Source organism: Camelus bactrianus, chromosome 9 (assembly GCF_048773025.1).
Source record: "Camelus bactrianus isolate YW-2024 breed Bactrian camel chromosome 9, ASM4877302v1, whole genome shotgun sequence".
NCBI lineage: Eukaryota > Metazoa > Chordata > Mammalia > Artiodactyla > Camelidae > Camelus > Camelus bactrianus.
Window position 1 is genome coordinate 44,338,116 of NC_133547.1, and position 27,894 is coordinate 44,366,009.

Below are 27,894 nucleotides of genomic sequence, written 5' to 3' on the forward strand. Positions count from 1 at the left end.
AGTCTATATGTTGCTATCATTTTACCAGTATGAAATCTGGGATTAAAAAATACATAACCACCCAATACTAATGCTTTTGACTCTAAAACCAAAGAATGGATTGTAAGCTCTTAAGTTCCTAAAAGGCATTCTTCACCTGTAATGGAAAAAGATTTCCTTATCATGATTGGCTGTTTCAATAAATCCAAAATTATCCTTCAGAGTGGCCACATAACCCAAGAGCCTCTTGGAGTTGGAATTACGACCTAAGAGTCGTACACAAGTTGCAATCTGCTGTCCAGGCCTCTGTTTGTCACTAATACTAAATTCAACCTGTGAAAAATAAGGATGCTTATTAATATCATGTCATTTCCCTACCAAGCTTTTCAACTCTGACACAGCTCCCTCAGACTCTGTTTTTCACTCCAAATATCCTTTGTAAATACTCTGATGGGATAGATTTTCACCAAAATACATCTATTTCTCATTCCACTTTTCACAAGGATCAAGTTTTGCTCTTCAATGTGTATTCCTTACAGATTCTTAATTTCTCAAGGAGAAAGGTCAATTGGAAAATCTGGCAAAGTATGATAAAAATGAACAGCAATGTAAAAACCTTTGGTGTGACTGTACTTTGATAATGTTTCAGTGACTTAACTTTCTTACCAATATTAATTTTATCTAAGGTAACTGCTTTTGGCATATCTAATGCTTAAATACTGACTCCTCAAAAGCCTTTAACAAGAAGCTTGCTAATCCTGTTCTAATTGAATAAACTACTTTTAAATAAGAAGATGCTCATATATTAAACTTGTAAGAACGAAAGAATTTTGGCAATACTTAATAAAATGTAAAGAAACCATTTTGCAGGATTTATAAGATGATAACCTTTAACCCTCCCTCCTCTCTCAAATAAGCAGAACTATATCTTGCCTTGTCTCCTATTTGAGGAGAAGTAGATCCTTCCACATCCTTGGCTTGAAAAGCAATAGTCAATTTCACCCCACAGTCATCATAAGCAATAATACCATCCTCAGCCTCCTAAAGAAAGATAGTCAGAAAACAACAAAAAATAATATAAGCATAATTATAGTTATTACAGACTCCAGAGCCTAAGAACTGGCACAGGTGTAGAAATTACCTGTTCAGGGTTCTCTAAAATACATATTGTTTACATGAATAAAAGATGATCATGCCTTAACCCTTAACCCAGGACTGACTCAGTCTGCTGTAACTGAGTCTTTTGGTCTTAACCTAATTTTATTATTGGAGGGAGAGTTTACTGATAACATGTCTATTCTATACTTTTTATAGCCAATCAGAAATCAAACTGGGAATGTATTTCCAACCAGGTAGAAATTCTGTAGGGCAAGATGTCGTATTGCCTAATTTGAATCTCCCAGAGTACTTCACAGTGTTTTGTACATAATGTTAATCAATGTATTTACCAAATGCATGGGAATTTAATTTGGTACAGGATCTAGCACAGTTCAGAGCATTTAATATTCAGGTAGGTGATTAAGTTATGATATACCAATGTTTCCACAGTGACACCTAAATCACTGTCAACACCAAAAAGATCAGCTCTTCAAAAGTCTAAGAAATTTCAGGCCTGTCATATAGAAATAGTAACAATTACATTGTAGAGCAACATGTAAATCATTGTTTCTTTGGTTTCAACCATCATTTCTATGAGGTTTAATTCCTAATCTAGCTCTGATGCCTTTCCTATGCTCCAGAACTCATTACCAACTATTACATATTAAAAATCAATTAATTTCCACTATTCATACTCCTTCTGTAACTGCTATATAATATTCATTGAACATTTATAATGTCCCAGACATTATGTTAGGTACTTTGTATTACCAAATTTAATGTTATGATAAAGCCATCTCCACAGTTACTCTTACCCCTCATTTTGCAAATGTGTAAAGTCTTAGGAGGTTAAAATAAACTTGATTACAGTTATACAGCCAGTACAAAATGATGCTAAGGATTTGACTTTGATTAAGTGAAGCGTGATGATGTCAATAAATTCAGGTTTGACTCTAATGGCATCAACTTTTTTGCAAGTCAACACCAGCATTCATTATTTACTCTCAACTCTAACACTGACCTCAATATTCAGTCAACATCTGACCATATACTATACACCATGCACATTAAATAGAGGTAAGACAATCCCTGCTCAAAAAGAGCCCAGTTAGTAGAGAAGACAGATTCATAAACAAGTTAAATGGCCTAAGAAATAGCAATGAAAGGGCAGGAAAAGTCTCAAGCTTCAAAGGCTATCTTGGATCAAGCCAGTTGTGCCAGAGACATTTGGGAAGCAGGCCATTCAAAAAATTAAAAACCATTAAGAATTACGAGTAAGTCCCACTGAATTTTCCTTTAGTTTTATTATTGGTAATAGCACCATCTGCCACTTGTGAAATTCCTACTATGGACTAGCACTATGAGGGCTTTTTAAACGAAACAGGAGACAATCATTTTTTAAGTTTAAACACTAAAGCTCTGAGATGAAGTAATTTCCCAAGCTACAAAATAAGTATGAAGCAAGATGCTAGCCTTGCTCTTTCTGACTCCTATGTAGTTATTTCTAAAATTACATTACTTTCCAGTATCTCCCATGTACCTTCCCTTGCCCACATCCATTATCTCTGTCCCTCATTCAAGGACTACCTAAACTATTAAATAATTTCCTATCCAGCCTCTTCATCTTTTTGTCTTTCTCCAACTCCATTCTCATACTACCCTTTCATCTTCCTGAAGTTCAAAGTGATCTGATGTCACTTTCCAACAGAAATCTTTTTCTGAGAACTCTAAACTCTTTAGAGTAGCAATCTATACATTCTAAATCTAGCTGTATCCCTATCTTTCATCGTTATTTCCCCAATTCACCTCTGCCAAAAAAAGAGTAACTATCTTCTTGTTAAACTACTCAGTGCTTTAAAAAGAAACCCTGAACTTTTTTCATCTGTACCTCTATTCTGTGAGGATATCCTTTCCTCATTTCTCTCTCCGTCTATTAAATGTCAATGCCTTAGTGAAACCACGCCAGATCCTGACAGTGTAGAATTAATTTTTGCCAGAGCTCACTCATTGACCCTTTACAATAGCATTTAAAATTCTGTATGAATTACGTCTCTATACAATTCTTCACTTTTTACTTAAGAGCAGACATCTTTATATTTACAATTCAGTTGACTTTTCAATAAATGGAGTTCAAATGTGTGAACTACCCAAATTTAAAGTTTTAAATAGCTTGGATGACAAATTATATCATTTTAGATGAGGGATTCTAAACTGGGGGTGATTTGGGGACATTTGGCAGATTCTGGAAACATGTTTGGCTGTCACACAAGGGGAGAAGAGGTAATGGCCTCCAGTGGGTAAAGTTCACGTATGCTGCTAAACATCCCCAAATGTATAGAACAGCTCCCCATCTCCCTCTACCCAAAGAATTATCCAGCTTAAAATGTTAACAAGGCTGAGATAAAATTAAAAAAAAAAAAAAAAAACACCCTTGCTTTATATTAGTTCACTGTTAATATTACAGAGAATCCTGAAAGAGACAATATTGTGTGGACACTGGTTGTCTTTAAGCAGAAGAGGAATAAAGAGCTATAAAAATCATTTTGACTAAAACTTACCTTTTCTTTGCCTTTATTTGGGCTAGTGGTTTTAGGATTGGAAAAAGTGGCTTCTTTTTCTACAGTGCCCAGAAAACGATGATCTGAATGGGAGTGGAACGAAACCGTGCCCTTGGGAAGTTTTTTAATCCTAATAGCATGATTTCTTTGGGCAGAGAGCATATCCTACAAATGATAAACAAAAGTAACTTTAAACTGAAAAAGGAAGCATAATGAAAACCCCCTCTTACTTTTCTCAAAAACAACTCACAGGAACCACAGTAAACTCTACTTCATCTGCAATATGGAGCTGGTTACCATCCAGAATTTCACTGAAGTGGAAGAACATACGAGCATCACGATCCACACACTTGATGAAACCAAAACCATCTCTCATGGCAGCAATCACACCCTGAAACCAAAATAACAGTTTCACTGCTATTGTTAAGACAACAACATTCAAGCTTGGAAGTTTTGTCAAGTTAAATTCATTAGGAATTCTGTTTTAAATAACGAAATTTTGTATCCACATTTTAATTTTTCCATTTAAATACAAACTCACTGATTTCAGTAAAGTAACCTCTAAGCAACTAAGACTCCTCAGGTGCTACTCTTTGGCCAATATACACTAGAAAAAGTTACCATTTTTGAAGTAAACACATGCATACAACATATTGCCATTTAATTTTCAATTCTGTGAAAAATATCCTGTTTTGCAAGATGAGGAAACTGAGGTTGAGTGAGGTTAAGCAATTTGCCCAAAGCACAAAGTTAGTAAGTAGCAGTAACCAGGATTCCAAGTAAGGCCCAAGCTTTATGACAAAACAACTTCCAGAAATTAAAAACCCACAGAACGATATTCCCAATACTTCAAATGTCAATTAAGGGCAACTCTCTAGTCTCTACCTCAAAAAACTTGAGTTTAGGCACAGGAAGACTTAAGATTTAGGTCTGAAGAACAAAATACAGGAAATTCTATCCTCCTGAGGGCTTTATAAAATCCACAATAACTGGCAAATGACAGGTACTCAAATGCTTAGTGAAACACAATTATCAACCCACCAACGACTTGTATATTTACATTTTACAGAGATGACTATTCTATAATTAGTTTTGAATACAACCTAAACAATATTCTGACATTTAATTCTTGCTAAATCCTGATGACAGCCAAGCTATTCAACAATGTATTCCATATAATAAAGCAAAACAGGTAGCAGCTTTTTTTTAAAAAATCATGCATTAAAGTTAAAAGCAAATTTCAAACAAGATCAGTTTTAATGGTTAAAAGTCTCAACAAACTTAAATTTTCATTAAAGTATCCAGTTATACTGACACTGAGATATACTGTAGATGTTATAACCCCAAACAGAACTAAATGTTAATTATATCTGATAAAGTTAACTTAAGGAAACTGAACTTGTTAAATATGTTTGGGCAACAATTCTGGCATCTGGCATACCATTTCTGGACATATATTCACTAAAAGAATTTTGCAAAGTCCTCCGGTAATAACAGAAGAAACAAAACCTACTTTGTTTAGTCTAGTGTTTACAGAAAATCTTATGGAACAGCCTGGAAAAATCTACTTTCTATAATGATGGACTTACATTTTCCATAAATTTCCCCAATTTTCATATTTAAGGGCCAGAGAATCACTGACTTTCAAAAGGGCTTAGAAAGCATCCTCTCCAGACTTCTAAAACTTTTTCATACCTATTTGAAGGTAACTGGCAGAGCGAGGCATCAAACCCAGACTGATGCAAATGTCTGTATTCTTAATCACCTTAACAAGATAACTGTTGTCATAACTCAAAGAATTTTCAATATCATATTATATGCTTGAATATAACATTGCCCTGCCCACCCCCTATATTGGATACATATCTAATAATATTCAACACTTACCATTTCTCTGGCTTCATTAGTGAACTGAAATGTATTTGACAGAACTTCTATGTTGGTTGCTCGCTCTAATTTGTCACGACGATCTGTTGAAATATTAAACCTAACATGGTCGCCTTCCAGCAGGGTCACCTTGGATTTCGTATCTTTGTCTCCAAAGGGAAGTTCTTTAGGAATCACAAAATCAACTTTGATGCGTCCTGGCAATGGGTCATTCTGATGAGAAGGAAAAACTATTTTAGCTGGAGATTTCTCATCCTTCCTAGTTCTAAGTCAAACAAGAAGAACACACAGCAAACCCATGTTATTTATAATAGACAGTTCCATAAAGGAAAAAAGGTGTTGATAACGTAAGTCCAATTTGAAAGCTTTGTGTTCTATGGTCACATGATACAACCATAAACTCACAATACTGTAGTTCACATCCTGTACTCTGATACTGAGAGATTTTATTTAAGGAAAAGAATTTCAGTCTTCTATGTTTTACATTTCCTCAGCAATTACACCACCTCTCATCTCTTTACCTCCCCAACAAAACAAACAAAAAACACCAAATGGGGACATACATACACATGCACACCTGAACTGTTTTATCCCCAATCTAACTAGCATTTTTTTATCCCTTTCATCGTATTACCCAGTTAAAAAAAAAATTCACAGATATATCAAAGGTTTCTCATTTAATTATACATATTAAAAAATATTTGTTTCACTATCACAAAATTACATTTAATTAAGTGTAATAAAACTCCTATATACCATACCATATTATTCTATTACTGATGAGGCAAAAGATGACTTTCCTAAAAATAAGACTACTTACCTGGCTTTTACTGGGTACTTTTGGGATAACTTTGGTTACAGTTCCTTCAAAATGTTCAATGCTGATATCTTCAAAAATAACTGTTCCTTGAGGCAATAGTCTGACATCAGTTGCAACTTCTTTACCCTGAACCAGAAGGGAGGGGGCAGAGGGGGATCATGTCACTTTATGTATTTCCTAAAATTTTAACTCACTACTAATATTAAAAGAAGGCCAAAGATCAAATTTAATCAACTATCTTACATTTCTGTCCTTGATTGTGAATTCCACGTCATCTCCAGGCTGTAAGGTTTCTAAGTCACCCTTAAATTCACTATAGTGAAAGAATATCTCCTTTACAATATCACCTCTTTCAATAAAGCCAAACGCGTCCTAAAGCCAAACAAACACACGCAAAAAATAACAGGAATATTACGTACTATTCAGTATACATAATAAATAAACATTTTCATAAAATTAGACTTCAGTGGAAACGATATAAAGTTTAGTATTAATTCAATTCACCAATGGCTCATTTTAAAGAACATATTAGTAACCAAAGAATGTTAAGAGATTACTTCTGAAGTTAACAGTGAAATACTTTTAAAGAGAAGAGGAAAAACAAAAGACTTGGGTTTGAGAAGTCAAAGAAAAAAACTTGAATTTCTCAAAGTTGATGACACTTACCTTCATGGCACAAACTACTCCCTGACAGCGGGCCTGTTTCTTTTTCAACAGCATAATGTTACGAGCACTTACAGCACCAGTACTAGAAAAATAAAAATCGGGTGGGGATGGCGGGGACCAAAGAGGGGTGAAAAATGCATTGGCTTGGTTAGTTGTGAGTTTAGAGAAATAATAAGCTAGTTTTCTGAGGTCTCAAGAATTCTATATTATCACTAAGTGTAAATATAAGGTTATAAAACATAACCCTTTTTATTTTATCTTCATATGCAAAGGGACTTTTGCTCAAACTCCGTTGCCTTTTAAATTGGGCACACATCTACGTAGATTGTTTTTCTCTTGGAGTGTTTAAGCAAGGCCACAAATTGGCTGCAACCAAAGATGGGGAATGCTAACATTTTAGAAAGGCTGTTAGTTGAACAAACATTGAGTAGGTGCTACGTGCTACAAAGGTAAGAGAGATACAGAGATAACTAAGAGATTGTCCTGTTTGCAACGAATGCTGAACTTAGCAGCTATTCCATCAATTATTTCTGACTAAACAGCCATAAAAGAAACATGAGTAAACACAGTGATTAAAGGAGAAACTTCCTATGATTTAAATAATGACATTTACCTCCACTGACAAGAGAGACATCACATATTGCTATATTGTCCCCATCTTTGAGCAGCAACAACGTAAATCTGATTTCTTTTTAAAGATGGCATAGACTATATAAGATTCAATAGTATTTGTTGGTGTGGTTGTTTTTAAGATCTGCAGACCAAGCAATTACTTCCTTTAATTCCTCATGAACAAACTGTAGCCAAATTGTGCTTTTTATTTCAAAAATGTAAAAGACTAACAAAGACGCTGGAAAAAAATCCTACTTGCCTCCGCTATTTACTACAGTGAAAAGGCTTTATTTAGAGCCAGATTGGGATTCAAATGTCAATATAAAAGCTGTATGACTTTAGGCAAGTTACTTTATGAGAATGTACTTCATTTTACAGATGAAACTTTATCAGATGAGGCTGTTCTGAGGATTAACAACTGTACACAAAATATTCAGTACAAGTGCTTAGCACATTCAAGAACTTAGTAAAGGTTAAATGAAACCCTTTCATTGGCTCCCCACGCCTCTCAAACTCAAGCCCTATTCCCTAGTTTCCTACCTGAGATTAAAGGGAGGCCTCAGACTAGAACTACAAATATCCATACCCACAACTCAATCTGATTCCTTCTAGTCTTACAAGAGGTAAGGCTCAAGGCTAATAATCCTGCCCATGCTCTTGGGACTTTTCCATCTGAACCACCATTGAAAGCCCATTCCTAGCACTCTATCCAACTTCCTATTTTTAACTTCCTTCTGTACTTTCTCCCACTCCAAAGTAAAAATAATCATCACTGTGCTTTCTTAAGTACACCTTCCTTAACTGCTTATGCCAATGAATTCAACAGCTCTATCTCATGCCCATCACTAGCTTGTTCTGATCTATACACGCAAATGCATATTCAGTATCTTCATCCACACACATCTCAAACTCAAAATGCCAATTAGTATCATTCTTCTTTCACCCTTAATACTCTCTGCTTTGTCTCCTTAGTCCAGTTAATGGTAACCGCAAGCAGCCTAAGCCAGAAAAATGGCATTTATGACTCTCCTTCCCTTAGTAGAAACACAAACCTCTATCTAAAAAATGATTAAAACTTGGTGATTCTATCTTTTCAATGTGACATGACTTGACTTCTACACTCAACCACCCATGGCCTATCTGTATTAGACCCTCATCTTTCATATTAACTCTCATACCACTGCCTCTAATCTAGAGCATCCCTACTCTCTGAAAGCCTACCATCTCCACCACTTCCAATAACCGCAATCAATCATACTCCTCCATTTAAAGTCCTTCAAAGATTCCCATGACTAACGAATAAAGTTCAAACTTCATCTTTCTAATGATCCAGTCAATTCAAACAACACAATCGTCTGGCCATTTCCCCCAAATGATACTTCCTCTACCCAGAATGTTTTTCTCATCTCCCTAGTGACTTCACACCCTACTCTCAAAACTTACCACAAGCACTGCTGTTTTGGCAAAACCTTCACTCATCTCTAGAACAGTTCTTGAAAGCTCTGACCATGCTTTAATTATCTTCCTATTTCTGACACCCTACACAGTGCCTGTCATAGAACTGCCCCTCAAATGCTTAGCTGATAAATAAAGTTTAAAAGATTATGAAAATTATCTAGATTTACACGTTAGGTTTTACCTTGCTTCAAATTCATTGTAAAAAGAAAAAAAAAGGTGGGGGAAAAAACTTACTGTTTATTGTTATCAATTACAAAGTTTATTTTATCTCCAGTTTCCAGCTGAATGTTCCCTTCGACATCTTCAGGGGTGTAAGTCAGATAAAACACTTCCTGTGAATTAAGAAGTTATTATTACTATATTGGCAGGATGCATATTCACTGCATACTGTGATTTACTTTGTTAAATACTTCTTAAACTGGCATTTTAAGCCAATTTCTTAAAATTAAATGCCTTTTGACAAGTACATAGTTTATTCATATAAACACAATTCCCCACCATAGTGCTGATGACTTCTGCGAGTCCACAGCTGAGCAGCAATCCAACTTCAAAAAGCTTACACACGGAAGCATTTGCCCAGAGGTTGTAGTTACATTTCAAAAAAACAACTTTTATATAAGGTGTTCCAAACAAAAAAAGCTGGAGTTAGTGCTTAAAAGGAACCAGAAAAAAGATCCCCTCCCACAACCCCCAAAAAAGTGAGTAAAAGAAGCATTTTACCTTAATGTTCTAACTAAGGTCACACTTGGGCAAGCTAAGACACTTGGAAGTCCTATTATTTTTTTAAATTTTTTGATTATGCTGCACTCGAAGCCTCTTTGAAACCAAATTTAAAACTGATTTTATCAACTGCAGCTTACGTTTTCTATTTTGAATTTTAAAGTACGCTTATAGATCACATGGTGGATCAGGCAAAGGTTTAAGAAAAATACACAAGTTTACCCCATTACGTTCGTAGCATACACTCCCTGTTGGACTCTGACCCGGGGCAGCTGGAGATTTACTCTCTAAGTTGTGAGGAACAGCGCACACAACCTACCAGTCAAAAAAAAAAAAATTTCCATTGCTAATCATTTCAGGAGCAGCACTGTGCAATATAAACTGAATTTTAATATCCTCTATACTATACATAGGGATGCATTTTAGTATGATCCACAAGAGGATGTCATGCTGCCAAGTTTCACTTACAGTACATAAACTGACTGTAAGCATAGACTTAGGGTTATATGTAAGAACCCCAATTGAGTCTTGACCATATATTTATTTCAGGTCAAGGAATGCCAGTGCTTCTGATATAATTTTAAAATGGTAACTTTTATATACTATAGCTCTCTTGCGTGCAAACTGAGGAGATGGGGAAGAATCTTCCTTTTCTAATGTGAAAGATATGCAAATGCAGGGCCCTAAGAAAACATAAAGCATCAAAGTCACTAACTTGTCCATTAATTCGTTCTTCAGGGAGGATTTCTTGTTTTATCTTCACCAGTTTAATAGCAATGGGTTTCCCAGTCCGCCGGTCAGATGATACTTCGAATTCAACATCATCTAAAATAAACAGAGTGTTGTGTTTGTTGGACTAATTTTGGTAAAATGGTATCTCACTTTCAAGCTAAACTTAATGCAGCATTTGAGTTTCCTTAGACTGGTGATTCTCAAAGTGTGGTCCTTGAACCGGCAGCAGCAGCAGCATCACCTGGAGCATAGCAGAAATGCAAATTCCCAGGTCCCACTCCAGACCTACTCAAAAACAAACTGGGCATCAGGTACAGCAATCTGTATTTTAACAAGTCATGTAGGTAATTCTGATACACACTAATCTTTCAGAACCACTGTTTTGACCAAGGTAGCTATATCTTAGTTTTCATGGCATTCTCACATACTGCAAAGGATGCAATATAATGACCATGAGGTTTGGCTTCCCCACAACCCCGAAAAATCTCCCTATACCTCCGTTTCTTCATCTGTAAAATGAGGATTAACCAAAATAACACAGTAACACTCCTGTACAGTTTAGACTATTTGGTATGCCAAATATTCATGTTAACTATTGTTCTGACTTTTTTCTTAAAGATATTTTAAAAAACACACACTGAGACCTTGTAATGTCAGTCCTTTAATAAGCCATACATTTTCACATGTGAAGGGGATTTCTATGGTGTCAGTCAAAATGAATTTCTACATAGTCCAAGTGATGACATTGTAAGTTAAGTTTTTTCAGGTACTACCCAAACTAGTACCTGGTGGAATAATTAAAACATGGTAAGTTCAATATTTTCACTGGCTTAAAATCTAATATTAGCTAAACAGTCATCATTAGGGGAATAACAATTATATCTACCAAGTGTCTATCTAAAAACTATCCAAAGATATCTTTTAGTCAATTACCCTTTCATCCCTCAAAAAGATCACCACCAAAATAGGTATCAGGATTCTGCTAAGTTTACACAGACAAACCTTGGTAACTGGTACGATTAAAAGGTCAAAGGCAGAACATTCTTATAAGTAAGCTGATAAGGGAAATTTGTGATTAGTTTTATAAAAAGGAGAACTGACAGATTACCTCCTACTTTTAAGTCCTGTAGGTTGCCATTATACTGTGAACAGTGGAAGAAAAGTCTAGCTTGACGTTCTGAACACTGAATAAATCCGTAAGAGGTTAGCAGTTTTTCAATAACCCCAGTTTCACGCAGTGCTGCTGAAGTACCATTGGGGTACCCATTGTGTCCATTGTTGTGGAGAAGGTTTGGATCAAAGCTCATCTGTTTTAAAAAGAAGAATAACTCAATATATACAGATTTGTACATTATCTCCATAGCACACTAAGTCTGATTAACAAAACCCTGAATTTTTAACATAAAAAGGCAAAGAAAATAATGGTAAAACAGGTAAAAGGAAGATCATGTGCTTTTATTATTGAAATGTTAATTTAGCTAATACATTTCAGAAGAAGTTTATCAAATTATTTGGAGGAACCATCCCAATTTATGGTAGAATTTTTACTTACCAGACAAATACAATTTCTGGAGTTTAAATATTAAGACAAAGCAACTACGTAAGTAAAAGCTGTCTTTATATTACCTTTAAATGACTAAAACAAAAATATCAGAACAAAGGTAATTAATATTCAAGAGACGGGAACACAAACTACCAGAATATTTCCTTAAGAAATTTATTAACACTTACGTTGAAATGTAAACAGAAACCTTTACACTACTTGGTAACCCATGCATCTTGAAACTAATTATTTAAGTTAGTAGAGATTAAAAAACTTTCTATGCAATACTTTTTTCAAACTAGAAAATGAATGCATGCTTAGGTCCATTAATAGAATATAACTCAAAACGAGTTAGAAAACAAGTTTTCAGGCACAACTCCAAGACAACAAAAGCTCCCTCAATTCTAAAAATGTTCAATCACTTCACAGGTACAATTAAAGAAATCTTTTCACCTATTTCAGACACCAATGAAATCTCCTAATACTGTCATTTGTTTCCATGATCAGCTAAGCAAATAAAACATTCTTTAGTGAAAGGGGATATTTAAATACAATGCACTGGGGCCTGTTTAATCATCAGATACTATCTATCACATTGAATATTTCACTTTATTTAAGTGAAGCATCAGATAGAGGAGAAAAATCCCTAGGAAATGTGAAGTCTATAACTGATTTACTACAGCAACATATCCACATCCTTACAACTAGTTTTAGACAGTTTCATTGAAAATTTGACTTATAAGCATTTTCATTTAAGTGTGATGTTGAACATTAATAAAATCATTTCTCATTAGAAAAAAGATGACTGAAATTCTAGAAAGATAAACTGAAGGTATTAGTAGTTAAACACTACGTGGGATGGCCAAATCATGCAAATCAAAGCTATCTGTAAGTGGTTAAGTTCTAGTTCTTTCATGCTAGACACTGTTCTGTGTTGGACATCTATTAACTCATTTAATCTTTATAAAAGCCCATGAGAAAGTTATGTCCCCATTTTACCAATGAGGAAACAAGACATTGATACTGAATCACTTGCCAAAGTCAAATGACAGAGGATTCAAATCAAGAAGGGCTACCTCTACAATATGGATTCTCAACTAGGGCTTCTCAAACTTAAAGTTACCTGGTGATCTGGTTAAAACAGGAAATCTGATTCAGTGGGAGCAGGAGTTTGAGATTCTCCATTTCTAACAAGGTTCCAAGCATTGATACCAAGGCTTCTGATTCTTGGACATACTTTGAGTAGCAAGGCCCTAAACTACTAAACTTATCTTTCAAGATTCAAGGTGAAGGAAATTTTTAGAAAAGTTAGAGAGTTTGCAGGGTATTTCAATCAAACTGAGTGACTCTTCTCAGTCATGCTCTTAACACAAAGAAAAATAAGCTTGGATGACTGCTTCCCTGACTTACAGATCTCTGATACGTGGGGGTCCTCTTTTGTTTTTTAGTCCCAGATGAGGTAGAAGATGAAGATAAAGGTAAAGAAAGTGAAGGAGGGGCTGCAGGAGGGGGATGAGGATCTGATGACACAGTAAAAACGTTCTCCATCTCAAACAGCTGTGACAACATAGCACAATGTTTAGAACTATGATCAATAACAAATTTAACACATTTTACAGTTAACCTGTTTAAAGATTTACTATTAGGTTACTTTAGCAAAATATAATTCATTTAATCATATTTCTATCGATAAAATAAATTATAGCATTAACACTAAAAGGTCAAACTGAAATTTATTTTTTAAAGCCCTTATACAACCTCCTAGTCCATAACATTTACAATTTTTAAAATGCCGTAAGGACTCTGGTGGTTGCTACAGTGAAACAATTCATACCAACTTTTCAATGTCTCACAACTTTACACAGAATCCAATATTTTCAATCACCTGTCTCCCTAAAGTAGGGTACACACAGGATAATCCAATGGGATGTGGAAAGAAAATAGTAGGACACATTTTTTGCCCAGAGATAAAAATTAGCTTTTATAAGTAGTTACTATGTATTCACAGGAGAGGCCTTGCTGAGTTGGTATGTCAGATCACATTACATGTCACACATTACTCATGTATTCTGAGGTAAGAGTGAAGACTCCAACAAGAGATCAATAGTGACGCCCTCACTCATTTACTTTCAGCATATTACAGTTTACATTTCCCCAATTAAGTGTACATACAAATTTAGCTATCCAGATTAACTAAACTGCCCTCACAAATAGACAAGCTGTTGAAAAAGATTTCCATAGAAGAATCTTAGAAGATAACGTTAATAAAGCAATCACAGGCAAGAATACTGGGAGGAGACACCTCTAATCCTAGTACTAGTTCTTTTAACCTCCACATTGTGAAATAAATGACCATCTAATAACATCTGACAAGTCTGCCAAAACATTACAGATTAAGACTATGATACAGACTTATACTAATAGCAATAAAACACACAAATGCATACTGTTCTTTATATATTAATTTATGATAATATAAAGTTTTTAAATTAAGCACTTATAAACTACACATCCAGACATACATAATATTTCTGGTGAGGCTGGAAAGTTTCTGCACTATTGACAGGTAAGCTATTTTTATAGTATTTCTCCTCTTTCTTTGATGCACTGCTTTACAGTGCAAATGCAGTAATATAATCACACAATTTATAAATATCTACACATGTAAATATTGACTATACATGCTTTCCTTGCTAAACAGTATTATCAAATTAATACTGAAGAGCACTATTCCACATCATTGACTTAGGTGATGACTTTCAAGCTGTGCTTTTTCAGGTTTAAACTGTAGTTCTTATCACCATACAAGTAAGAATGCAATGATATTATCTGCAATATACAGGCCAGGAAGGTGCAAAAACTACATTCTGAAGTCCTCAGTCCCACTAGCCCTATCTGTAGGTAGGAGATAAGACTCCTGTTTTTCTCACCCTAAGGGAAAATGAATCAGAATCAGAAGGGATCTGAGCTATCATTTCCTTGTAAGGGTTCCCTAATGAGGGTACTGGAATTTAGGCTGTATTACCTGAATCGCATCTCACTTCTAGACGAGCACATCAAAACAGAATTGAAAGAGAATTTTCCTTTCTCCTAGCATCTTTACTGACTTAAGTTTTTTACTCTAGCTTTTATCCATTTGGGGGACTTTTTTAAAAGGGGAAACCATATACTACTCAAGCAACTTTAGATAAGACAATATGCTAACACCGTTCCCTTAAAAGAATTCCTAAATTTTTCTTAACCAGCACCATTAAGACTAAAGAAGTACCATTAAACAAAACGGATGCTCACTGAAAACAAACAAAACCACCACATGATTACGTAAAAAGTGCAATGGAAAAAGTAGATCGCTCAACAACAGATCTTTGTTTATAAAAAGATAAAGACAACACCAGAAAAAAAGGGGAAAGGGTGTGCGGAAGGAATGGACCAACATGTAAAAGTTATTTGGCTTTTTTTAAATAGGGGGGAAAAATCAATTTAGTTGCTCATCTCACAACATACAAAAAATATTCATTAAACACCTTAACAAACATTAATTAAAAATGCATGTAGTTTTTGGAAGGAGGACTTCCTAGCTTTGAAATCAACAGAAAAAATGCAAAGGGTCAATATTTGATTATATAAAAAGTGTAAGCTGCGGGGAGGGTATAGCTCAGTGGCAGAGTGCTTAGGTTAGCTTAGCATGCAATCCCCAGCACCTCCATTAAAATAAATAAAATAAACCTAATTACACTCTCCCCAAATAAATTTAAAAAATAAAATAAAAAACTTTAAAAAGTACAAGCTTTTATATTCACATCTAAAGAGAACAAATGCAAATGTAAATATATGGGTGTATCTTAAAGAATTTAAACAAATCAGTAAGAATTAGAAACTATTAGAAAATAAGCTCCATGAGAGTAGGAACTTTTTGTTCAAGGCTAATCCCCAGTGTTAGACAGTGCTTGGCAAAATGCAGGCACTCATCTGTTTAATTACAGAAAGACATTAAGACAAATAGTCTTAAAAGATCATTCACTAACTACACAACATATAAACTTCAATTTTGGCAAGCAAAAATTTTGATAAAACAAATTATTCATTTATCAAACCAAAGATAAAAGATTAAAAGATAAAAAAATTAAAAGATAAAACTACCAAACATAAAAGATACTGAGAAAGTAGGTTAAGAACGTGCTCATGTACTTTTACGGTGGTAAACTGGTACAACCTTTCTAAATAGTCTAGCAGCATGTACCAAAATGTGGAGCTGTTTTCCTTATTAATTCCACTGCAGGAAACCTATCCTGGGGAAGTGTGAAATGTGGACAAACCTATACGCAAAAATGTGTCACTGAAATGTTTTAGTAACAAATTCCTGGAAATAATCTGAAGTCTTAACACTGGTTCAAGAAGTCACAGTAATTTATATGACAAAAAATAAAATAACTCACATAGTATGACTTCAACTGTATTTAAAAAAGGAAAGACCGGGAAAATCTAATTTAATGCTCAAAGATGAGAAAACACTTAGATGGCATTTTAAGTGCACAGAGATAAAAATGGTAAATGGGAACAGAATCCAGTACTGGCTCCATGGCTTGAATTCTTAACCACTGCCTTATACATTAAACCAGAACCTGAGTGCCTACAATGCATCAGTACTGTTCTAGGTTCTACTTCTATAGTAGTGAACAGAGGAGACAAAAGTCCCCATCCCAAGTCATTAACATTAATCCCCGTAAAAAAAAATTTGTAAAGACCCTCAAGTTAAATTTAATTCACTTCTAGTTCAAGAAATCAACTAAATTTCCCTGAAGAATATAGAACTTAGTCTTGTTTCCCATACTTTTAACTTCTCTGGGATTGTTTCCTCATATGAAAACCGATGGCCTATGTGATTTTTGAATTCCCTAGGGGGGAAAAAAATCAAAATTCTATGATTTGTAATTTCTTCTTGTAACATCACTGAGTTGCCCCCAGCCCCTGCCCCTTTCTAACCTACTCTGCTTGCCTCACACTGAAAAGGAATTAGTTTAGAAAAGGCAACCTAATTCACTATAAGAGTTTTAAAAAATGACTTTGTATTCTTAACCTACATATAATTTCCCTTAACTTCTTTTGTTCCTTTCAGTTTTCTGAATGCAACGTTTTTCATACTAATTGCTGTCTTCTGGATATGTTCTAAACAATTATTCACTAAAGCATATTTCACTATTATTCTTATTGTATCCTGACCAATATATATAGAGTAGTGAGTGATTATGTTTAGTCTTTAGAAACTTTGTATAACTTAAAAAAAAAAACCCTCCAGATCATTTCTTAATAAATTAGTAAAATCAGGTTTTCTCCTTTTAATTCTTCTAGAACTGATCATTTGCTAAGAAAGAAAAAACTAATCTAATGCTTTTAAATTTCTTTTGTTGGTTAACCTGGAGTTCCAACTTATAGGGATAATTTAAAATTATTAGCCTTTGTAAGCTATCTTTTAAGCATTCTATGTCCTTCCTTAATACCCACCTCACAGAGTTGCTGGGATGGTTAGGGTTACTTCATACAAAAACCTGAAGTGCATAGTACCTAAGTACAGACATAACTACTTATTACTAAATTATTTTTTAAAAGTAGGGCAAGGATAGAATCTGGCAGCACATACCCAGAGAATTCTCTGAAAAATCAGTCCATTAGTCAACGCCTTTGAATGTTTATTACCCAATCTGTATTTCTCCAAACTAATCATTATACTATCATGAGATACTGTCAAATGGCCTTATAGAAGTATCTTTTTTTTTTTTTTTTTACCGGTTTGCTCCTGGACTTTTGCTAGGGATAGAAAGCAAGATCCGAAGTTCCCATACCTACCTCTGAAAAAACAATCAAGACTCTGGTCACAAGTCTCCATTAGCTATTTCCACACTTATAGCAAGTTACCCTGTTATCTTCTCATTTACCTGGGGCTTCAGTTTTCTTTTAATGTTCCTAGCTTTGCTTTCTTCTGTCACCTTAAACTGTCTTGATCAAAATTCTCACCAAAGCAATCAAGTCTATCTTTACATGCCAACCAAACTTCTTATAAGCCTTATTCTTCCTTGATATTTTTAGGGCCAATCCCACTCCTCAATATTTATTCACTCCTAATTATGTACTACTTTTACTGTTTTTTCCAGAAGTCTCTAAAAATCTGGTGTTCTAATGCATTACCAAATCTGTTTCCTTAACTGTACTCTTTTTAATTGGAATAATTCACAACTGTACAACAAGAACATGTTTTACTGTTAATATCTCCCACCCCAACTGTTATGTTTATAAATATGTGTATTAACATATACAACCTAACTTCTGACAGCTATGGGAGCATGTGGGTTTATTTATACATTTTAAAATGTTCATGTAATAAATTAACACTCAGAAGACAAAAATTAGGCTAAACAAAAAGCCCTTCTGCTTTTAATCCATTTCTATAAATCATGTCAATGAAAGCTTTAGCATCTAGTCTTTTACCCTTTGAATAGTAAAGATAAAACAATACAATTTCAATCTCCATTATTTTACCAATCCAGCACAATCGATGACAGTCAAAAATAATTTTTAAAGAGAAGGTAGAAAGGAACAAATAGAAAAAGCAAACAGTACAATGACCTTAAAACTGAGTGATTAAGTGTCTGTTTATGGGTAATTTAAATAGTTATTAGTCATAGTTTTAAATTAAGGAATAATTCTGGCCCACAGTAAGATCATTACCACAGTAAGCTCTCAATCTTTAAATAAATTGGAGATAAAGGCTCAAGTGCTTCTTGAAACGGTGATGAAGCTTTTAAGATAACCACCTAGGAATGACCTGTTTTCATTCCCCATTTCATTTGATCAATGCAGCATTTTACAAAATGTTTATCTTCTTGGAATTATCTTCCTTAGCATTCTTTGCTGACTACCTCTATTCCTTTGAGCATTCTCTTCTTTGGTACTTCTTCATTTATTACCTATAAAGTGATGACTCCTTTTTGAATTTCAAACCTTTATTTCTGCTGATCTTAAAAAAAATCTAAGAACTAAAGATGAAAAAGGAAAACTGCCCACCACAATCTTACCTCTCCCAAACAGCCACTGTTTTAACATTCCAAACAATATTTTCTCAACTTCGGATTACTATCTAATAAACACAACAGATTTCCACAAGTCCCTACCTGAACTTCCCTATTCCTATGAAAAAAAGTTTCTAACTTGGACAACTGGATAGACTAAATCAATTCCCTCCAGCCTCATCTTCATATGCAATAGGTCAATAGTTCTACCACTTCTACTATTAAAACACCTAGTGTCTACCTCTTCTCTCTGCCTTTACCCTAACTTTATCTTTCTTACACTCTGTCCACTGGTCTTAACGGGCATCCCATCCTTAGCCCATTCCTTAAAAGTGGCACTACTTGTCTTTTAAAGATATACTTCTGAATATGTAACATCAAAATCTGAAGCAATAAATTATCTCAGATTTGAAATACAAAATTCATTAAGCCCTTGCTTATAAACATCTGGTGACCTTCCTAAAAAATGTCAAATAAAGTGGGCCCTTAAGAACCTGCCTCCAGTAAGCCTCCCTTTCCAGTTTCTCTCTCTGTCCCACAAAACTGTACTCTCTACTGTTCATAATGGACTACTCAATATATACCATGTGTTTTCAGACTTCCTTGAATCTGCTAATTGTTAGCTCTATACCTCCACCAAAGACTCATCTCCCTTTAAACATAGTAGTACTCACCTTCAAATTTCCCTTTCTTGTAGGCTTTCTTCACTCAAGGTTACCTCTAACAAGATTGTAAAAGGCACTCCTATCTGAAACTCTAACTTCTAAATAGTACAAATGGAGTTTTTCTAAAAGATCAATGAATCAAGAGATCTGTATGTATTAATAAACACAATATTGGGTGAAAAATCCCAGTTCTGGCCATAAATACTGTCCTCATCTAACAAGAAGCAATAATTAAATAACCTAGTGTTGATATTTTTAGACTAATAGTTGAGAATATACATCATTTTCAGAATACCTTTAGAAGAGAACAAATTTAAATTTTATATTTAACCAAGAAATCAGAAAATCCAGAATTATAAACTGATTCTTGACAACAGGAAACTATAGACCTACCTCGCAGTGATAATCAAATATTGCACTTTCAGTAGTATTTGCTGATTTCTTCTTTTTCAGCACACGTTTCAAAGAATGAAAGTTGCTAGTATTAAAAAAAAAAGAGAGAGAGAGCGAGAGAAAATGATCTATGAAGCTAATAAAGAATACAACTGCTGCTGCACCGGGCAATCTCACAGCACAGCACTGAAGAAAACAAAGACTACTAGCAGCGTCGGGAAGTGCTCTTTCAAAGCTGTTGAGTAGGCACAAACTTCTTGTTTCAGATCAAGTGTTGTGTCTTCAACTTAAGTGTACTCTTCTTTGGTCTTGGTTGTTTCGAGGTTTGTTCCTTGCCTGATCTGAACTTGAAGCAGCAGTTTCAGGTGGTAAAGTATGTTCTGTTACACTTCATACTAGAGATAAAAAACAAAGATATTAACTATAACTTACATAAAAGAATCAGGGACAGATGGCAGGTGGGGGGATAAGCTCATTTCATTAACTTAGAATCAAGCACTACAGGAAACTTGGAAGCACACACATTTGATGTCATTTGAGCAATCTCTCAACTGCTAACAGGTATTTCCTTTGGTACTACACACTCAATACCAGAAATCATTTCATAGTCCTTGCTGACACCCCTTCCCCTAAATAAGCTCTAAGTTACACAGCATAATAGTCAATTTAGTATAAGAGTTTTGTAATTATCTAGCACTGTTAGGTACTGTGGAGAATATAAAAAGTTCCTGCCATCAGTCTGCATTCTTGTTGAGAAGAGTTATACAAGGAGGAAAAAACAGAATATAGGATAAAATGCCAAAAATTAACCTGCTCAACTAATATCTGGATATGTACTGTGTCACATACTATACTACATACATTACTTATTATTTATTCACCACTGTCTGTGCCTCAAAGCAACATGGCAAGTATGATCAGAGAAGGCTTTTAATAAGAGCTGGAGTATTTCAGCTTAATTTGGAGAAAGGCAGATTTTTCAGAGAAAGAAAACAGCTGAGCAGTCCAGGCATGAAATATCACATAAACCAAGCCAGAGTATGCAACTAGATTCTAAGTTCCTTCAGAGCAGAGATCATGTATATGATTTTCTATGCCTAGAACCAAGGGAGCTTTACTAGTAGCATGAGTGACTGTGGCAACAAGTATGGCTTGCTGTTTCAGAGGAATCAATAGACTAGCTAGGGCTGGGTTAAAGTGAAATGAGATATATAGTGTGACAGGTGCAGCAGAGCCAGATTATGAAGCACTTCAACTTGATATAACAGGAAACAGAGAACCTAGTTCTTGATGAAAGGGTATTAAGTCTTGAAATCCTATGAGAGATGACTTAGTGAAGGAAACAGACATCTCATTCAAGCTATTGCCATAAACAGATGAGAAATGTCTATAGAAGAGAAACAATTGAGAAGGGAAGAGAAATGAAATATATTTATAAACAAAACCTCAGAATTGTGCTTTGTATTAGCTATAAAAAATGATTACTCAGAGCTGATGAAATGACTTAAGAGTAGGAGAGCTCAATTCTAATCACACTGACGCTTACCAGTAAAATGCCACAAACAAGTTATATTTAATCTCCCTGAGTTTGTTTCTCCTATGCAAAATGAAAACTTATTTTATTAACAGCTGATCTGTAGCCATTGGTTTTATCTAACATTCCATGACTTTATACTGTTATTTCAAATATCAAATGTTACATTTGTCAGATCTTTTATTTGGATCATTCTATTACCCAGACTAGATACTCAGAGCAGTGGATCTCCAATCAATTGGGAAGCTTTAAGAAATACCTATGCCCACTCCCCCAAGAGTAATTAAACCTGCCTGATGTCGGGTCACTTCTGTAATGGTCTCTGAGTCCTCCCTCTCCACCTCCACACTCGATGTTGCAAGTCTTATCAACATTTCAAGATATCTTTGGTCCTAAATGACACCAAATTTTGGTCCAGGTGTCTGACACACCTAATTTCTAGTGTCAACCCTTTCCATTTTCTGTCACATAACACTACCAGACTGATTTATCTAAAATTCCAATTTCATCTCATTCATCTCATCTCCTTGTCCAAAATCCTCAGTGATTTTTCCAGCACTCTAAATGGGAAGTTCTTAATCCTGGCTGCACATCCTATCCACCTGGGCAAATGAAAAAAAAACGAAAACAAAACAAAACAAAACAAAAACAAAGCCTGGATCCCACCCTGAGATTCTAATCTAACTGGGAATAAGTCCCAGGCATTGGTATATTTTCTCCCCCTACCCCACCCCAAGGTGTTTCTGACTTGCAGTCAGTGTTAAACAACCACCATTCAAGATGTCTCTATTCTACCTTACCAACTTTATCTTCTACTGCTGTCCAGTTCTTCTAGATAGGTGCATTTTCCTAACTCTTAAACACAAATCTTGGGAGATTCCTGAATTCTAGTCTTTGTGCCTATGCATCTGTCCACAAAGATATATTTTGCCATCTTCAATGTGACCAAAAAAAAAAAAAAAAAAAAAAGCCTTTCCTGAGCATTTCAGTACAGATTTAATATCTTAATTTTCACTATGGGAAGCATTAATTCCCACTGTCTGCATCATTCTTTTTGGAACCAAATCATTTCTGTACTTTACTTACTTCATGTTTATGTACCTTGTTCTTTCAATTATATTTCAAATTTCTGAAAGACAAACTCAAGTTTATTCCTTTATCACAGCCCCCTTTAGTACCTAACCCAGTATTGCTAAACTTAACCACAGCAGAAACTAATATAGCAAAAAGATAATTAATCTATAATAGGTAAAAGACACAATTCAAGTTGGCAAACAGTTCTACCAATGTTAAAAAGTTTTGGTTAACTGTATAAAGTCTTAATTATCCAATCAAGAAGTAACCTCTTCTTTTAAAAAATACCCACTGGACATATTAATAAATTGGCTATCCACTCATGCCAAAATTAACATTCATGGGTAATACTGACAAATTCTTTTGCTTTAACCTTCTGAACTTAAGTGCATCCCCTACATCCCCTCCAAAAGCTAGACACTTCTTAAGTCACATGAACTACAAAGTACTAATCAAAAAACTAACGATCAATTTAAATGTGGATCTGAGAGTCTCCCTGATTGCTAAATAATCAAATCCTTTTCCCTTTGCTCAGTAGGTGAACACTATCACCGTAAGTTAATTATCAACTATTATGTCACGCTGTTTTAGGAGTTAAAGCCGAATTCCTTTTACTTGAACTGATAATCCAAACAGTCATGCTCCATTTCACCTGTCCTAAAATTACGATCACCTGTTTTGTTATTTACTGTTTCCTCCAGTTCGGTGCTTTATCTTAAAGGCCTAGCATAAGCCAGGCACACAGTAGGCATTAAATTAATACATGTTGAGCTAATACAATTATATGGTGTTAATTCATCTAAAATGTATCATATAACCCAGTTTATCATTTTGACAAATTATTCTCAAAGTCTGTACAGCATTCACTTGGGAAGAATGTTAATGAAATGTTAAACCAGTCTATAAAAGTCTTCACCTAACCCACTTTCTTCCGGGTACTTCTTCCTTTGAGAAAAGACCTAAATAGGTAGCATGGGACTGAAAAGGCTCTCTACTGGTAATTTTTATGGATAATATTCATTCTTGCCTTAATTCCCCAGTTCATATTTCTTGATGTATTAAATCAAGACATATCATACTTTTCTCTAACCTGTGTAACTTAAGTGCCTAATAGGTTTTAGTTCAGTTGTACTTTGGGATTTAAGGAAAATGATACAGTTTGGACAATTAACCACCTTAAAAGAGTCTAAGTCATCACCATGTTGAGTGGAAATTGCTGCAACTATCTTTTTTGTATATGTTTACTTTAGTAATAACAATTGTACTGAGTTGTTAATTACTAAGATATTTAAAATTATATACCCACTCATCACTTAACTGCTTTTACGTATACTAATACTTTGAAACAGGACAAATGCCAGGGCAGGAGGAAACTAAAGAAATGTTACAGACACAAAAACCAGAGAATAGTATAGATCAGCACTGTTTAACAGAAATAACAGTGCAAGCCATATCTGTAATTTAAAATTTTCTAGTAATGATAGTAACGTTGAAAGAAACAGGCAAAACTAATTTTAATTATCTTATTTAATCAAGTAAATTCAAAATGTCATCACTTCCCACAGGAAGTGACTTTTTTTTTTAATTCCTCAAAATCCACAACACATTTCAATTCAGAATTGTGCACAGTTCAAGTGCAGAATGGTCACACAAGGCTGGTGGCTATCACATTGACCAGAGCAGGTATAGTGATGGTGGCACTGGCTTGCCCAATAAAGCAACAGTGTATGTAAGGCCCTTGGGCAAAGACTTTCACTCAAGGAGGCAGTATCTAGCAAACCTGACCATAGCAGGAGTTTGTACTTACTACATCTGAGAAGCAGAAGTGCAAATAACTGGCTATGTACCAGCTGTAACTACAAATCAATGGAGAGCCTACTGGTTCAATGTGAATAAATTGCTGGTTATTTTATTTTCAACTACACACTAATGTATTACTTCAGCATAAAAGAACATTAAGGAATGCTCTAAAAATAATCATTCAGTGTACCATATTCAGCTTAATACCCCTAATAAAAGAATGTAGCACAACAGAAACATGTCAGAATTCCTCAGGCTTGGCAGTACATACCGAAAAAAAGTTATGATTTACTTTGCTTTTTAACTAGGTACTCACACATGCAAGTGGAAAACAATCTAATACAAAGACAACGGAATTTCTTAAAATCCTGATTTGGCAGAAAGCATTTAACAGCAAGAAATGATGGGACTCTAGAAAGCAAGTCACTCTCACCACAGTAGTTTCAACACTGAAGACATTCTAGCTATTAAGTCTTAAAAAATATTTACAATTCTTCTAGCTGTAATTCTCTATTATGAAAAATCCTACAAGTTTTACAGCTCTCCATGAGACAGTCTGGGTCAAAGATCGCAAAGTAGTTTCCCCTCTGTTTTTTGAAAAGACTAAACTAAGAAGGCAAATCAATGTCTTGTATTTATTTAACAAGATCTCAAAATTTTTATTTTGTAATGCAGTCCTCAAATTCAACTCCTTAAAAATCTGTCCACATGGCCATCTGTTTCAACTACCTTGTGAGAAGTATGATCCTTACAACAATGTGAATGAACTTAATGTTACTGAACTGTACACTTCAAAAGAAGATTAAAACAGAAAATTCTGTTATGTATATTTTACCACAATTTAAAAGAAAATATGTATTTTAAAATGCTGTATGGTCCTGCATCGTGTCTTCAGATGGAGGCAGAGGAAAACAGGAGTGGGATAAAGCAGGAACTACATGTCAGCTTTCACATTCTCATTTTTGATTTGTTAGGAATTTACCAGAATTTTCGACCATACTCTAAAGGTCATACTTGTTAAGTCAGAACTTATTTACAAAAGGAGAAAACCTATCTTCTGTGCCTCAAATACTTTAGTTTTCAACTCAGCTGCTATAAATACTCATCTACATGGTAAACATCCAAAGCAGCTGCAAAATCACTCAAACCACTACCATCTCTTTTATTTTGGGCCTATGGCTAAAAGGAAAAAAGAAACAAGGCTGAAAATTTATCAAGATTTTATGACTCAGGCATATATGCCTATTCAAGTATATAAAACCCCTCCTTACCCACATCAAGAATACCCAATATTGGTTAGTACCAAAAGGGCACCAAGGTATTATATCGCCCCTCAACGTACTATTGAAAATGCTTACCTTCTGGAAACTCGAAAATTACTCAGCGTTTTGATATAGAATAACTTATACTAGTGGACTACAGTTTGGTTCCTACATTTTTACAGATTGGTAGCTCCGGACAAGAGCTGTCAGTTTGTACCATTCTGATAAAAAACTAAATCTTTTACAGGATATATATAGATTTCAAGATTTGCCTATCACAGTGCCTCTGGGCATCCTCCCTCCCTCTCCACCCTGTCTCCCAACTGTTTTAAAGACGATCACACTCTTTCGCTCATTTTAGGTGCAAAACAAGGAAATTACCTCGCACAACAACGTTCAGATTTTTGTATTTGCAGACTGAAGGCTGTTTTAGAGAGTGTTCCCTGCCTCACTTGTGAGTCAAGCAATAAAGGAGACATCTGGGTGCTTCTAGAGGAAAATTTTAAAAGCAAAAAGAACCGTGGAATTAAGATTTCGTACTGATGGAATACCGGATAGTAAAAACCTCGAAAGTGTCTCCGACCAGGGCTCTAAAAAACTAACTCTATATAGAATGACGAAGCCAAGCCGTTCATTGCACAATGTGGGCCAGGCTCTTGCACCATAAGAATCGGAGAAGGTGGTCAGGAGAACTCGACTGGGTTCTCACATAACAGAGTTCGCCCTAACCCCAGGACAGAGCGGGTAAAGCCATGCGCCTAAGTTCATTTAGGGAGCTGGTTCCTTTTCTCAAGAAACCGAAGGGAAGATTTAGAGGAAGGCTGGGTGTCGAGACCCAAGATAGACAGCTGTAGGTGAATGGAAGGATGACAATTCGGCCGCGCTACTGTGCAAGATGTGGCCGAAGAAAAGAGGTGTCTCTAAGCACTTAGACGGAGCGGGGTCTCAGCACATACACAAAGGAGGCGCCACTACCGCACTGCGCTCTGGTACTCGTAGTCAGGTCCTCAAGTAGGGGACGGCTAAGAAACTATCGGGTCCAGAGTAAAAGTAGGCCCGTATCCTCTGCCTCAGGCTCTTCCAGTCTCACACAAAGGACCGCACCACCACCCCCCTCGCCCCGCCCGCCGGGACTTGTAGTTCCCGTTTCCCCCACCAAGCCGCAGAGGAGGAAGGAGCCAGACTACAACTCCCAGCAGCCTCCGCGCCCAATCCCCGCACCCCTACCTCCATCTTGGCTGCGGTCGGAGCCTCCATTTTCGCTCCCTCCCCCCACTTCAGTCACCACTACCACCACCACGCGGGGCCGCCTGGCCTCGACTCTTCGCTTCGGCTCTGCAGCCTGACGTGAGGCCTAGACAGCTGAACCGGGGCCTCGTGGAAAAGCCCAGGGTAGGAACTCACGGTGAGACCTTCCTTACCCGGAGCTCTAAGAGTGCCCACCCTAACTCAGAAGTCTCTCTCGTTTGTCTTGGTCTTCTCATCTGCCCTTAGCCTGGCTTCTTGCTACCCCCAGTTGGACCCTGAGGTCGTACTCACCCCAACAGCTCAGCGCCCCCTCTCCAGCGCCGCCATAAGCAGCACGGCCCGGTACGTAGGAATAAATCTCGCTTCTCTCGCGAGAGTTGCGGGCTCCGAGCGCGTGCACAGGCGGGAGGGGGTGGGGTGGAGCGTATCCCTAATACGCCTGCGCACGAGTGTTGAGTGACGCCAGCCAGTGCGCTTCGCTTAACCTCAACCAAGATGGTGTATGCGTTTTCCTATATTCCCTGCCCCGTAAACTGCGGGAAACGATCTCGGTGTTTACTGACTCTGTTGGGACGCAAGGGGCGGGGTGGCTTGTGACTTTCGGCGTCTCTGATCTTTGCCAATCTGAATACGCTTTAGGCAGCGAGACCGGGCTAAACCTTCAAGGCGAGCAATTTGGAGGGCATATCAGGAATGTCATAGAAAGGAATTCTCTTCCCAGCGATAATCCAGAAGCTCCCAAACTCCAGTTTCTCTTTACAAACAGTGCAAGGTTTCTTTC

The 27,894-nt window shown here is 35.9% G+C and overlaps 1 protein-coding gene across 3 annotated transcripts in view; it reads right to left on the reverse strand.

Annotated features, from left to right (window-relative positions):
* CSDE1 (cold shock domain containing E1) overlaps positions 1-27,562 on the reverse strand; it is a 35,386-nt gene extending 7,824 nt beyond the window's left edge. The window contains exons 1-15 of one of the 3 annotated variants that reach the window (XM_010968327.3): positions 27,405-27,562; positions 20,196-20,590; positions 13,484-13,630; positions 11,639-11,837; positions 10,514-10,623; positions 10,021-10,113; positions 9,313-9,410; positions 7,009-7,090; positions 6,586-6,714; positions 6,343-6,468; positions 5,523-5,735; positions 3,886-4,026; positions 3,636-3,800; positions 913-1,020; positions 137-312 (exon numbers count right to left, since the gene is read on the reverse strand). In XM_010968327.3, coding sequence (XP_010966629.2) covers positions 137-312; positions 913-1,020; positions 3,636-3,800; positions 3,886-4,026; positions 5,523-5,735; positions 6,343-6,468; positions 6,586-6,714; positions 7,009-7,090; positions 9,313-9,410; positions 10,021-10,113; positions 10,514-10,623; positions 11,639-11,837; positions 13,484-13,621 — 1,778 coding nt within the window. In that variant the 5' untranslated portion in view covers positions 13,622-13,630; positions 20,196-20,590; positions 27,405-27,562. The remainder of the gene's footprint in view (positions 1-136; positions 313-912; positions 1,021-3,635; positions 3,801-3,885; positions 4,027-5,522; positions 5,736-6,342; positions 6,469-6,585; positions 6,715-7,008; positions 7,091-9,312; positions 9,411-10,020; positions 10,114-10,513; positions 10,624-11,638; positions 11,838-13,483; positions 13,631-20,195; positions 20,591-27,404) is intronic. The other 2 variants (XM_010968344.3, XM_010968335.3) reach the window with 2 other exon arrangements.
* Positions 27,563-27,894: the final 332 nt, after the last annotated feature.